The 14,319-nt window shown below is 43.4% G+C and overlaps 4 protein-coding genes and 1 non-coding gene across 5 annotated transcripts; 3 read left to right on the top strand and 2 right to left on the bottom strand.

Moving 5' to 3' along the window:
- Positions 1-740: 740 nt before the first annotated feature.
- On the top strand, positions 741-2,573 carry KNAG0G01050 (uncharacterized protein; the record flags this gene model as incomplete). Its single annotated transcript, XM_022608966.1, has 1 exon — positions 741-2,573. One exon carries the CDS (start codon positions 741-743, stop codon positions 2,571-2,573), a length of 1,833 nt encoding a protein of 610 aa, XP_022465409.1.
- A 650-nt stretch (positions 2,574-3,223) lies between these two features.
- On the bottom strand, positions 3,224-7,429 carry PDR11 (ATP-binding cassette multidrug transporter PDR11; the record flags this gene model as incomplete). The annotated part of the gene is made up of 1 exon (XM_022608965.1): positions 3,224-7,429. One exon carries the CDS (start codon positions 7,427-7,429, stop codon positions 3,224-3,226), a length of 4,206 nt encoding a protein of 1,401 aa, XP_022465408.1.
- Positions 7,430-9,865: 2,436 nt separating this feature from the next.
- On the top strand, positions 9,866-10,570 carry TIR3 (Tir3p; the record flags this gene model as incomplete). The annotated part of the gene is made up of 1 exon (XM_022608964.1): positions 9,866-10,570. One exon carries the CDS (start codon positions 9,866-9,868, stop codon positions 10,568-10,570), a length of 705 nt encoding a protein of 234 aa, XP_022465407.1.
- Positions 10,571-11,029: 459 nt separating this feature from the next.
- DOT5 (thioredoxin peroxidase DOT5) lies at positions 11,030-11,653 on the top strand (the record flags this gene model as incomplete). Its single annotated transcript, XM_022608962.1, has 1 exon — positions 11,030-11,653. The coding sequence occupies one exon, from the start codon at positions 11,030-11,032 to the stop codon at positions 11,651-11,653; it is 624 nt and encodes a 207-aa protein (XP_022465406.1).
- Positions 11,654-12,434: 781 nt separating this feature from the next.
- Positions 12,435-12,536, bottom strand: KNAG0Gtrna1W. Its single transcript has 2 exons — positions 12,500-12,536; positions 12,435-12,471 (listed from the first exon to the last, which is right to left on the bottom strand). It is a non-coding gene; the product is annotated as a tRNA-Trp (tRNA).
- Positions 12,537-14,319: the final 1,783 nt, after the last annotated feature.

Raw genomic sequence — 14,319 nt, 5'->3', positions numbered from 1 at the left:
CTCCTCTTTACAACTTACTTTCCTTCAATGGAATGAAAGTTTAGGTACGAGCTGATAAAATATAAAAGTGCTGTCATGCATTGCACAACGGCTTTAATATGTGAGGATAAATTGGGAACTCCCTTTGGGAAAGGACTCATGACCCGTTATTCTCTCAATTAAAGTACTAAGAACTATTATAAACCCGACATGTGAGTATACGAACTCGAGACATGCGGATGGCCCGTTATCCGGAGCATATATAAACCCCAAGGTATCTGAACCGACATCTTTCAAGACCGTCTCTAAAATCCAGGACCCAACTAACGAACGAGTCATAGACAAGCAAGCACAACTGAGATAACTACATACTTTAAGTATACGGCGTAAATACACAATATCAGAGTCCTTACCCACTTTAATTAATCATAACCGACTTTAGCTCTTACATAATAAGCCTAACACTAGGAGCAAAGCAATAGATACTATATCTAATATGTGTGTGTTATCTTACAATGTTGTATACATCACCACAGGCGGCAGCTTCAAAACACATTCTTTTTTGCTCATTTGTCCCAAATAGGAATAATTGACTTTGTGTCACAAACTTATAGTTTCTTCCGGAAAATAACAAGATTTTGAATCAGATCACAAAACCTATCTAGCCTTCAATTACCTTAATCTTTACCTATTTCTCTCTCTCCCGCCCTAGATCCCCACTCGTGCAGCCAGAAAAATCACTACGACACCTTAAGCATCTAATGAATTTTGTTACCTTCATCGAGAAAGCCACCAAGGCCAAAAGAACCGTGAAAGCACGCTTTGTGAATCTCTTCACCAGGGAAGAAGTGGAAACCTACGAACTGGAAATCGAACACTATGTCCGCCCAAAGGGCTGCACCACATGCATGGGCCGGACCCCCTACTGTGTGTGCGACCTTATCGAGAAAGTAGACGCGGGGCTGATCGCCTGCGACGAAGCTTTGGTCTCCTACATCCATGAGCAAGAGGAAATCAGGTACGCCATGGTCCAGGAGCAGGACAGACAATGCAGCGCGGCAATCAAGAAGGCTGTTGAGGAGGCAGAGTACCCTCAGCCCAAAGAGGGCTGCATGTTCAGCTCGGAGATCCCAAGCGCCGTTACGGCGCTGTTCAACGCTCCCTTCGCCAACAGGGGCGCCCAGTCCCGTGCCACCCCAACCGAGAACCAGCCACCGCCATCCCTAGATCCAAGGGAATCACAGGCCCCATCACAGGTTCCACCACAGGTCCCATCCACAAGCGAGCACTCTAAATTGAGGTTCCAGCGCGTTGTCGCAAGAGCCCGCCAAGCAAAAGCCATTTCTCATCCGATAGAAGCCCAGAAACCGGCACCACGCCCCACAGAAACCACTGTACACTCGGTTCCTAGTGGCAGACCCCTCTCCATCATCTCTCCCAATTCCGTTGCGAACACCCACCCCCAAGGGTTAGTACCTCCGCAAAACAACGTCCGCACTGCCCCCAACAGTACAGACCTTGGAGTAGCTATAGGAAACGATGAGATGTGCGAGGAGGGTCTTGACGACGGTGCCCGTAGAAAAGGCAGAAACGGCAGGATCGGCTGGATTGACAGGGTCTCCAAAGACAACAGGAACGGCTACGACTATGCCTTGAACAACTACGGCGACCACGACCCGGACATCACTCCAAGGTTCAGAACCATAGACACACACGACCTTCGCCGCTGGAGAAGGTTCAGGGACGCTTCGCGCGCAGAGTACACCAGGGCGCAAGCAACCATCAAGGAAATCAAACGGGCCTCACTGGAATTCCGGCTGCGGAAGATCAAAGGCATGAAGGACACAGTGAAGACAAGGACAACAGCACTGTACCGGAAGCTGTTCGAACACAGCCCGGACCCTGAGGAGCCCGCGCTCCCTACTCGTCCTGTCGACGCCCCGGGATGCGGTGATGCGGATGGATATAGTGCCGCAAAGCTGATGTTCACACGTCTTTTGAAGCTCGAAGAAGAGACGTGGCGCAAGTACAAACACAGCCTGCACGGCTCACTGTGGCTAGACTCTCTGATTGCAGCGAATATAGACGGCAACGACTACCGCGGTCATATCTGCGATAGCATCAGAACCGAAGTCGGCAATCTGACAGGCCTGCTGCAAGACAAGCTGGCCCTCCTAGGAAAGTATCAAGAACACAACCTCACCACGATGAACAACATCAGCCGGTGTCTCGAGACCGGACGCCAATTAAGACTCACCATGGAGCAGGCCCCCGATGCAACGTCTAGAAGAAAGGCGAAAGGGGAGTACCTGCTCTACAAGGACAGGCTGATGGTGAAACTGCATCGTGTGCTGGACTCCCTCGACATGATGGACAGCAGGTACGCCAGCGAGGTCGAGCTCTTCTCGCGGCTGGTCTCCGAGAAAAAGGAGGTGTACCGGCGATTACATGGAATGGACTTGCACCACGGCATTCCCGTGAGAGTCCAGGAGAAGATCGCCTGGCTCCGCTGCATGGAGGCTGATAAACCCAGCCTAGGAGTAAGAGTCAACATGAAGATTGGCGAGGTATTGGACGCGTTCGACATCCACTAAACCGCGTCCTCCCCGATTATCAGTGTGCCACTGCCCTTCCCGCACTTCCCAAACCTGGTGCGTCACCTGTACCAACGTTGCTTTATCAATATGCTAATAGTTTCTATATTAATGTTTCAATATTCTAGCCGGCCCCCTCGTAGTCTTCAAAGTCCTACCAGGATACCTGGCAGGGCTCTTGCAGTGTACATAGTTCTTGGGGCGATTTGTCCAGTGGTGGCTCTTCTGGAAAGGGAACCTTTCGATGGCAGCTTACCCATATTGAAAGAGTCTGTGAGAATAGATCATGGTTCTCCCTATGGGAATGAAGTTATCATCCAGTACCTCATGAAATACAGCACCGTGATATAACTTGCATAGTATATTTACGGCATAAAACATAAATATCAATCAGAACCTACTTCAGCTTTTGCAGACTAATACACTAGTTTTGGTGAATAGTTACATCACATTTTGTAGTCTGAGTCGTTCGTCACAAATGTTTATTATATTAATTTATTATTGTTATTAAAAGTACTATACAAAACACGCAATGTGTGTATAAAGAACGTTTGGTTTGAAAATTTGGAATATCGGTTGTTCCCTGTCCTTTTTTTTTAATAATGTTGAGGATTGTAAGAAGTAAGTAGATAATCAGACACCTAGTCATTTTATACCTTGTCAATGGACAACTCATCGTCTTTTGTGGAGTCCTTTTTTGCAGAAGGCGATTTTTTTAGTGCACGGTTAATAGGAAGTACCTTGGAAATGAAAGCACCAACAGTTGGCCAGACGTTCTTGACGTATGTCAAGTAAAACCCAATAAACATTGCACAGAAATTAAAGACACAAAATGCAATCTCAATACCAAAGTTTCTCCACCGGTGATGATAACTCATATTTTCTTGAGCCAAGAAGTCGTCACCTTTCGAATACGTGCAGTACGCACAAACACTACGACTAGTTTCAATTTGTAACCAACCACCAAATTCATCAATAAATGGTTTCATAAACTGGATACAGTTCTGGCCCGGAAGTGGTTGGCCAGGAACCATCTCGCTTGTACGACACTTGACTGGACGGTCATGTAACAATAAGCTGACAAACGTTTCGATAAAATAGGTGTAAGGCGAGACTCTGTACATGAATGTCCAGAACCTTGGGAATAAACTGTATGGCTGCATAACACCACAGAAGGAGGCAGTAAAACTGTATAGGAAAGCAACTAATACAGCAGCTGTTTGCAAATCCGGAGCAGCGTATAGCAACCATAAACCGAAAGTCAAATAATAAACACTGAACAGGATATAATTCAGGTAGAATACACCAGCAATGTGAGGAGAGTTATCAAAGCCACAGCAGAAATAGCAACATAAGAAAAACAAAGTTGAACTGGAAATAGCCAATGGCAACTCGATTATAGTTTGTGCCAGCAAAAGAACTGACCAATGATACGTGTTAGATCTCGCCTCTCTTGCCAAATAGACATCTTTGGATTGAAGGGCTTTGTCTTGTACTTGATTAATCAACGGAGACGATAGACACAAATTCATGAAGGACAGGAAAATGGCATTTTGCAAACCACTGATGTTCTCCTTTGTCTTCCAGAAAGAAAACCCAATAAATAACCCAGCACCAGCATTTAAACAGAACTTGGAGATAAGGTATACTTTATCTCTACGTGTGCATAAGTATTGTCTTTTTATTACCAGTCTCAATTGGTCGTAATACGATCTTTGGCTCCATGCCGACGTAGTAAAGTTAACACCAGAATTACGAGCTTCACTTTCCATTTCTGCCATTTCCTTTGTAGTGTTAAACTTCTCAGGTGAGTTATTCCACGCAGCAGTCCAGTTGAATTTCGGCTTTTCAATGATTTCGCCGCTCTTGTCCTTTTTCTTATTGCCACCAACAACCTCAATAACAAAATCAGCAGGGTTATCTAGCTCCCTGTCATAATGAAGAGAGGAATCATGGTTAAGGAAGTAGTCACAGGCATTCGTAATACCACCGAAATAAACACATTCACCGCCTCTTTTCAACAAGTAAATGTTATCAAAATAGCTGATAACACTTTTGCTCGGTTGATGGATAGTGCACAGAATGGCTTGTCCTTGCTCGGACAATTTCTTCAAAAATTGAACAATGGTAACTGCAGCCTCGGCATCTAAACCAGAAGTGGGCTCATCCAAAAACAGCAACAGAGATGGTTTGGTAACTAGTTCGACGCCGATAGATAAAAGCTTTCTGTCGGTAGGAGTTAAGTCCGCAACAAGTTTGTCACTTGGTAACTTCAACAATTTGGCAATGGATAGTAGGTAGTCCATATCACCATCCCCCCTCAGCACACAAGATATTTCCAACGACTCAGCAACAGTCAATAGATCCAAATGGACATCTTGTTGCTGAACAAAACCAATACTTCTTCTAAAGGCTGAAATATCGGTCAGCGGCTTCCCATCAATCAGTAATTCACCTGTAACAACACCAGTCTCGGTCCGTTGAGATAAAACATTCAACAAAGTGGTTTTACCAGCACCAGACTCACCCATCAACGCTGTTAGCCCTGAGCTAATGAATCCGGTAGCATCATTAATCAGCTGCTTATTTCCTCCCACTGTGTAGTTAATGTTTTTCCAGGAAATAACGTGTTTTTGATTGACTATGACCTTCCCATCCTTGGAGCGAACACGTTCCATGGTATCATCCCCATCCTTGGAGCGAACACGTTCCATGGTATCATCCCCCTTGCCTTTCCCCTTTGTAATGCTATCTGAAATTGAGTCCGATGAAGTGGAAGCTGAAGAAGATATGGTTGGGCGTACAAAATCATTTGGAGCTGTCTTTACCTTTTTCTTATCATTACTTGAGAACGGATTGCGCTCCGAAAGGTAAGCGCTCCACCTCAACAGGTTATCTCTCGTGTACAGTGGGGTAATGAATTCAGCAATGAAGAGGGAAAGGAACAGGTAAAAACACAAGAAACCAATTAGAATACCGAAGTTCCTCCAAACATGGTGGTAAGTGTACTTCAACCCACTTTTCAGATAATCCTGACCTCTGACGTAGTTATTACCTAACGTAGCACCCTGCCATGCGCATGCTTTGTGAGCGAAGCTGACATTGTTATAGGCAGGGCCCCGAGGAATAATGGACTCTGTACAATCTAAATTGATGTCGAACATTTCGTTTGCTAAAATAGCCTCCATTGAAAACATAGCTGGGTTTAGATAGGCAATCCAAATAAACCATGGGTGCATATCTTCCATGTGAATAACATAAGAGGCATACATTGCAATCGCAAGTAACAGAATACCGGCTAACATGTTAGCTACTGACAGTGTTGGGCTCACTAACGCGGTTAGAGAAAACAAAGAAACCATACTGAAATTGTAAATCGAAAGGAAAAGCAGGAAGATGAAGAATCTAGCAGCGTTGTATTGCATATGGGCCAAGAAATACAGGATGATTGTAAACACAACAACTAGCAAAAACTTGAAACAGTAATCGAAGCATGTGGCAGCCATAGTTTCAACCCAGCCGTAGTAAAAATGCAGTTGCACGTGTTTGGTAACCACCTCCTGTCTTTGGAAAGCAGCAGGCATATCGGACAACGAAAGGAAGGTGAAGAATAGAAGCGAGAAAAAACTCAGCGAACCTCTCGAGAAAGAACCAATTGTCGTTTTGGGTAGGTCATAGAACAGAGAGCCGATAACCAGACTTTGAATGACCACGGAGATAAATTGCGAAATCAAATAACTACGGTCACCGATGATTCTTTCAAAACCTCTCCGGGTGGTAGTTTGCATTTGAACCTTTAGAGGGACCGAAAACTTTGGGGTGATGTCATCAGGATTGACCGAGCTTCGAACTGGAGGGTGATTCGATGCCTCTTGCTTACACTTTTTGTAGAATGAAGAGCCTGTCCATAGACTGTACAGGTCAGACTCCGAAGTGGGGATCAATTGAGGGTTCATATTTGTTGTGGCAAACTGAAAGTTTAAAATGGAGGTCAAATATTCGATAATACAATCATTACGGTTTTTTTCGATGCCCAGATCATCATGAAAGAATTTGAGACACTCATCAATAGTTCCGTAAAACACTTGATATGAATCGCTAAACATCAGAATTTTGTCAAACTTGTCTACAAGTTTGTCAGAAGCTTGAGATATTTTGACAAAGTTCACAGAACGAGTAGCTCGTGCCATCCTTTGCAAGATACTCAAAAAATCTAGTGCTGTAGCAGAATCTAAACCCTTCGTCGAGTTATCCCACAAGTAAACAGATCCATTAGCGATGAAAGTCTCGATAATTGAGATACGCTTACGTTCACCACCTGAAATACCACGAACGAAGTCGTTACCAACAAATGTATCCAGAACATGTGACAGGCCAAACTCTTGCAAAATTTCATTTCTCAAATTGTCTCTTTCCTCCTTTGGGATGTCAAACTTACAGGACAAGGCAAAATCAATGGTTTGTCTCACAGTCAAATACGGGAAATGAACGTCCTTCTCATTGTTATAAATAATCTGTTGTGGACATTTCGATGAGAAAGATTTGAATTCGTTATTCTTGAAAAGGATGGCGTTTTCGGGAGTATAGTTTAGATTTTTCTTGCCCTGGAAAAGGGTCTTAAAGAACGCTGATGTAGGGTTACCGAGAACCAAAATAACCTCACCTTCGTCTGCTTTCAAAGTAACGTCATTTAATGTGTTAGCTTTGATTTCAGTATTGCCCGTAGTGTCAAGATTCACGTTTGATACCCTGTCCACCTTCTCTTCGTCACCAGGAGTATGTATAATGTTGATATTCGCACCATTAAACGTTACCGATGCATCGGCAACAGGTGTGAAATAATTTGACATAGACATGGCAAAAAGAATTCAGTGCGCAGTTGCGGGAAAAGAAATAAAATAAATGTATTATTGGATAATAACGAGTATGATATCTTTCCCGACTGTCACCTAATTACGTACAGGTGTAGTCTGTACAGGGCGTAGGCTGGATGGAATTTTTTTCCAGTACCAAAGGGCCAAGGCGAAGCACGCGTGCCTTCTATATTTATAGGTTGTACTACCAAGCAATGTTTTGAAAACAAAGAGTTTCGGTAGTAGAGACATACAAAGAGGGAAGATAAGTGAAGTTAAGAACGACGAAGACGAAAACAAGCGAAAAAAGAGACAGAAATTTTTTTTAACAGAGAACTGCCGTAGGGCAACAACGACAGCGCGGAACTCTTCGAATCTTCAGTGGGTGTAAAGGCACCCACGAAAACAAAGCGGTCAAATTTTTCAACGAGAAAAATAAAATGGGAACATCTCGACAGGCAAGGATATTGGATGATATTGCAGCATTCCCTGGTGGGAAACAAACTGATTGGGTTATATTCCACCGGAGAGGAAAATATCTTACTCTCCTTTTTTTCTCGTTTAAACTACGAAGTTAGGTAACATAAAACTGTTCAAAACAAAAACAAATAAAGTCTAAATAGTTGCCACTGGAAGTTACCTCATTAGTACACTCGTTTAAGACAGATCCAAAAACCGTGCCTGACTAGAAACCCTCGCACAACAGAGTGCTTCAAACCCCTTGAGGAATTAACTAAACACGAAATGCAGTCACATTTTGAAGTTTCCACTTTCGGTAAGACCTTTTTCTTATACGAACGTAGGTGAAGGCAACCACATGTGAGAAAATGAACTATAGCAATAATGTCCGCAACTCTTTCGTTAACTAAGAAGCACTTCCATATTTAGAACTCGGATTAAACGAGAAGGGTACGTTGCGTTGCGTGGTGACAAACTGGTCTCAAACCGAGGGAGCACAATGGATTAGCAAGCTTTCTGTATATTTTAGTCACGTTTCCAGGCAGCACCTACACACACGGATACCAGACAGAGGGAGCTCTACCAAAAGGCAATATGATAAGGTATTGGACTGTTGGAGGCTACATAGCATGTTGCACTCTTATCACTCTCGGGTTGCCTGAACATCTTTCTTTAAGCGCGGGAACCTTATTTTGTAGACATTTGGGCAGTCAGGCTACATGCGTTTCTTGGGACAATGGGAGGATAGCAAACTAAAAGCAGAACTAGGATTAGACGTCGCCTTAACAGTGTTAAATGTAACACTAGAATAAAAAAAGTGCCAGGCTTTATATATTCCTTTTTTACATATGGTTTGTTACTCCACACACGGCTACATTGCGGACGTAGCGCAGTCTCTTAAAAGATGACGAGGCTGTTCAATGAGCAGGTTAGCCTAGAGCTTTATTTGAACGATAACCTCTCGTTCCTATTTCGTTTTTCCCGCCAAGTGCTATCGTAGATGAGGATACGAACCGGCATCCAGTCTTGCTCGTTTTTTATCATATACAAGAGTGAGCGATGAGAAAGCGCAATTCGAACTCAAAATGGCTGTTAGGTCTTACTGATTGTAGTGTATTGAAGAGTTACTTGCAAGATATATATATATTCCGCTATTTCCGTTGATAAAAGTAGGCGATTTTTGGTATCTGGAATAATTGCCGCTGTCACACAGAACGCTGTGAGGATCAAGATTTACTGATAAATATTGCTGCTAATAACAAAGATGCCTAACTCTTGCCTCAGTAACTGGTCTGCTTATTTATCACCGTTAGTCCAAACCTAAAAATATCTTAGAATTGCAGTCTCGTGGAGCGCCGCGGCCTCGACCCCTCTGAGGCTCATCGCTCGTTGCGAACCAAAAATGAACAAAAAAAATGAACAAATGCAGTATAATCGCGAACCACGAAGCCGTCCCGATCAGATCTATGGCGTTATTCGTTTGAAGGTGCTGTCGTTTGGCGAACAACTAAACAGTGCCCTGGGAGTGTAGGGAGAAAGCTCTACGTAAGCCTAAGCAAGTGTAACCAGCACGTTAACATTTCGCGATACCAGGCATCATTTTTGGGTGTTGCTGAAACGGCATTTTCGTTGACCTCTCGCTTCCTCTTTCTTCTCTCGCGTTTAATGGTATATTCGTTGCCAAAGTGGGTAATAAACTATTGAGCTCGTATTGTTTTTTTCCTATTACATAAAAACGCATTTTCTCACAGTACGAGTTGCAGTTACGTTGTGTAATAGTGGGGGGGTCCGGGACACGAGAGAGAAGGAACGAAAGGGAGAAGTGTATAAGAACCGCAACTTTTTCTTCCTCAAAGGCCGCATTTGCTGACCTTCCATCTCCCCCGTATAAAATATATTCTTTCTTAGTTCATTCGAAAGGTACTTCTTCTAGTTTAGTGTCAAATACCATCCAACCTCAACCAGGAAAAAAAGTCAAACATGTCTATCGCTAAAATCTCTGCTCTTCTAGCCACCGTTGCCTCTTTGGCCGCTGCCATCAACGATTACGAAGTCGCTGAATTTAACGCCATTTTGGTCGATGTCAAGGCCAACTTGATGCAATACATATCGTTGGCTGAAAACAACCCAGACTTCACCCTTCCAGACGGTGTTTTGGACGTCTACACTCAATTGACCACCTACACTGACGAGTCTTACACCTCTCTATTCACTGCCATCGACTTTGACCAAGTTACCACCGTCATGCACCAAGTCCCATGGTACTCCAGCAGATTGATCCCAATCATGTCTTCTTACATGGCTGCTCACAGTATCACTGAAACTGCCGACCCAGCTGTTAATGGCGCTGCCACCACTGGTGCCGACTCTGCCACCGCCTCTGCCACCGCCTCCGCAGTTTCTTCTGCCGCTTCTTCCGCTGCTTCCTCCGTCTCTTCTGAAGAATCTTCTTCTAGAGCTTCTTCTTCTTCTGTTGCCTCATCCGCTGCTTCTTCTTCTTCTTCTGCTGCCTCCTCCGCTGCTTCTTCTGTGTCTTCTGCTGCCTCCTCCGCTGCTTCTTCAGTGTCTTCAGCTGCTTCTTCCTCTTCTAGAGCTTCTTCTTCTAGAGCTGCTGCCGCCAACGTCAACGCCTTTTCCGCTGGTGTCGGTGCTGTCGTCGCTGGTGCCGCTGCTTTGTTGTTGTAATATGTCTGGTAGAATCCGATACCGTTTTCTCTATTCCTTCTACATATTTTATAAACCCTAGGTGTTATTTCACATTAGTGTAAAGTAATGGATAAGTTTAATGTTAACCAAATGTATAGCTTCTGTAGCAATTGGGGCTGAGCCGATGCCGGTCGATACCTCATCTCAGTAGATACCACCAACTCTCTCTTCCACCGTCAGGTATAACCCGTAGAGAGATGCCTCGCGGACTTTTCACCCAAAATCTAAACTGGTGTACTGTTTTTGTTTTTTTCTCCCTTTGGAAAATCTCGTTCGAGGCCTGGACAGAGAAGGGTATTCGTTTACTCGAACTGTTGAATCTTGAAGGGGTCGGAAAGACAAATAAAAATAAGTATACAAGCGAGAAAGGAAGGAATAGTTCTCTGCTGTATTCGATTCTGGCCTAACTGAAACAAGAAAAGAGAAAAGTACTTCAGCATGGTTGAATTGCGCAAGTCTGCAAGAGTGGCTAATATCAAAAAGCAAACTACACTTACAACTCCAGCAACGAGTAACAAAATCGTCAAGAAAACGAGCAATGCAGCCAGCCATAAGAAGGTAAAAATTGTTGCTGAAACTGAGGATAAGCCGTTGGTCGACGCTAAAGTATTGGAAATCGGGGACGAAATTCCCGACTTAACGTTGGTAGATCAAGAGGGAGAGCTTGTGTCGTTGACAGAGGTTGCTTCTAATAATAAAATTCTTGTCATCTTTGCCTACCCAAGAGCCTCAACGCCGGGATGTACACGCCAGGCCTGTGGGTTCCGCGATAATTACGCAGAATTGAAGAAACACGCTGCTGTGTACGGTTTGAGTGCAGACACTGTAGCCAGTCAAAAAAAATTCCAAACTAAGCAGAATTTACCTTACAATTTGTTGAGTGATCCTAAAAGAGAGTTTATTGGAGTATTAGGTGCAAAGAAGACTTCCCAGTCCGGAATAATCAGATCTTATTGGATCTTTTTTAATGGAAAACTAAGAATAAAGAAAATAAAAGTCTCTCCCGAGGCCAGCGTTGCAGAAAGTAAAGCAGAAGTTTTAGAGCTAGTGAAAGAGCTGTAGTCTGGCTGAGGAGCATTTCGTTACTTTCAAGGTTACTTTTTGTTTCCTCTTGTTTTAAAATGATTTGTATTTTTCTTTCTCGAAGGAAACGGAACTGAAGAACGTTCTTGGCGGTGGTTTGTATCGTCCAAAAGAAGCTTATTGTTCAAGGAAATGAACTACGCTTCTCTTTTTCAAATTAAAAATACCCCTCCTTTTTTTATGCCCGTTTATGATGCTGGTCTGATCATCATTTCCTTAGAAACAGCTGTAACTCCAGGTTAGGAGTGTTCATACGACTACCATTAGACATTATGAGAAATCTGTATGTACTCGATATAGTGGAGCAAATGTATGAGGATAGCAGTTTATTTTTGTTGGTCATTCCGTAGTCCATTTTACTACTTTCGAAACACAACGTTAAGGTTTTATACTTGCCTTCTTTTTTTTGTTGGAAAAGAAAAAGAAGTTATCGAAATCTGCAGTGTCTTTGGATGTTGGCGGTTGGGCTTCTGTCACCTCTAAGGAACACTGTTGAGCGTCAAGTGAAGCTTCGTAAAGAGTGACATAAAAGTCTTCACTAGACGCAGGTTGTGATTACTTCTGAACCGCGCGTATAGAAAGAGAGACTAGTGTGCTAGTCTCTCGTAGATGAGCTGTTATGTAGAAGGTAAGAAGAATGACAGATTATTGTAAGAAAATATGAGTACACTGAGCCCAGAAGAAAAGAGAGACAAGTACATGACGTACCTGGGCTCAACAAACACAACAGCAACCTCCAGGGGCCAATAGCAGCAAAAAATGAAACGGACAGGAATTGAACCTGCAACCCTTCGATTGCAATTTTTCCAGGAGTTCCAGAGTTTAACTGGAGTCGAAAGCTCTACCATTGAGCCACCGCTTCATTTAAAAAATCGTTGTAAGATAGTGTTAATGATAATTAATGTTTTGAGTAGACTCTAAGGTATATAAGAGTCTAAACAGTGATCAATTGTCTGTCCTCTCTATATAAGGAATATATAGAAAGAGAATATATAAAGGAAGCGAGACGAGGATTCCAATGATTGGAATCTGTGGCCTTTATATAATAATTGGTGAAGCTGGATCAGACCGCATTAGCTTGGGTCTGTCCGTTCGTTATATGTACATTGCGTGTTGCGTGTTGTATGTTGCGTGTTGCATGTTGCACATTGTTTGTCGCTAAGGGTTGCCTTGTGGAAAAGGGCTTATTTGTCCCTAAGGGTTTGTGTCTGAGAACTGTGAGAGTTCGTGGTGAGAGCTGGGTCTCGTGATTGGAACTGTGTGAGTTCCATATTACAATTGTAAGATATGGAAAATACTAGTATCTAGCACGTGATACAAAATGTATTTTGATACTTTAATCGCAGGGCATCGGAGTATAGTTAGTATACCTAAAACAAAGCAATCTGTGGAAAACGCCTTGAGATAAACATACACACGTCGAAGGTCTCCGTACCTTCAAATCAGAGTTATTCGCATTTAGCCCAGCCAGAGGCGACAACCAATCGATGAGTCGAGCAAGAGCAAGCAAGAGTCTCCGTTTCCAGACGATAATTAGATACCCCGAAGGATTGGGGAACGATAAAGAATAGGAAATTACCTCAATGGAAACTGGGAATTAAGAAAGATATAACAAAGACGAAAAGATAGAAGATCAGATTAGAAAGAGACCAGACAAAAAGGAGACGGAATATAGAATTTGGTGCTGCGCACTTTCTTGTTCAGGGGGTCACTGAGCAACTTCATTCCGTTCTTCGGGTCGCTCCACCATTCTGTGGAATGTCCATCCAAGACGCTGTTCGGAAAGCGTCTTGTTCTTCGCCAATTTGCTTCAAGTGCGCCGTCACGAGGGAAGTAAGGGAGCAGCTATTACTGCGAAAGTTTTGATAAACCTTCTGTAATAACCGGCTAGCTCTGCCGTCGGTTTCTATGCGTGTGTCCTCTTCGTTTTGGATCGATGTTTTGGTTAGCGCGTCCGTGAAGCCTGGTAGTCTTGGGTAAAAACCATAGTTGGCAAAAAATGGTGTCATTAGTATACTGCTGTGATACGTGTTGTTGTAGCAGAGTGAGTGCTACCGAGATGTATAGTAAAATGAAGTTAATTAATGACTCCCTGGACAAGAAGGTGCGCGAGATTGCAGGGCCAGACAGAAAGTCTCTGACCTCCAACGTCAACTAATTGCTCCCCGCCAATTACAACTTAATGCAGTCCGAAGTTTGTATTTCAAGAGTCGGACTGAAGTACTTACAGGATGCAGAGTTGAAACGGTAGGGGAAAAAAATGTTGGCTAAACTAAAGAAATACTTGAAGGAGCGGGACATTACACCGAAAAACGTACCCTGATTAACCGCGGGTACACCAGATTTTTCGGCGACAAAGCTGTTGAGTTCACGGAAAGGTTGGTTGAAATGGCCCAAGCCTTTCACGAGGAAAGAGAACTTGAGCTCAGTCTGGACAACTCCGAGGGCGAATTCCTGTTCTCCATCAGACTATTCAAAGATGTAAAGTTTGGCTACTGGTTTTTCTTTCTTTCTTATATTTTTACGTACTTTTTCTATTAAACGGCATTCTTGGTTCAAAATCTTTTGTAACACCTACATTGACTGTTCCAGGGTCATGTTGTATCACCTTGGTCACGGCAGTATTCTCAATGACCAGTATTATA

The sequence above is a fragment of the Huiozyma naganishii genome, chromosome 7, assembly GCF_000348985.1.
Source record: "Huiozyma naganishii CBS 8797 chromosome 7, complete genome".
Classification (NCBI taxonomy): Eukaryota; Fungi; Ascomycota; class Saccharomycetes; order Saccharomycetales; family Saccharomycetaceae; genus Huiozyma; species Huiozyma naganishii.
The sequence above is the reverse complement of the archived record's forward strand: the minus strand, read 5'-3'. Positions and strand labels throughout refer to the sequence as shown.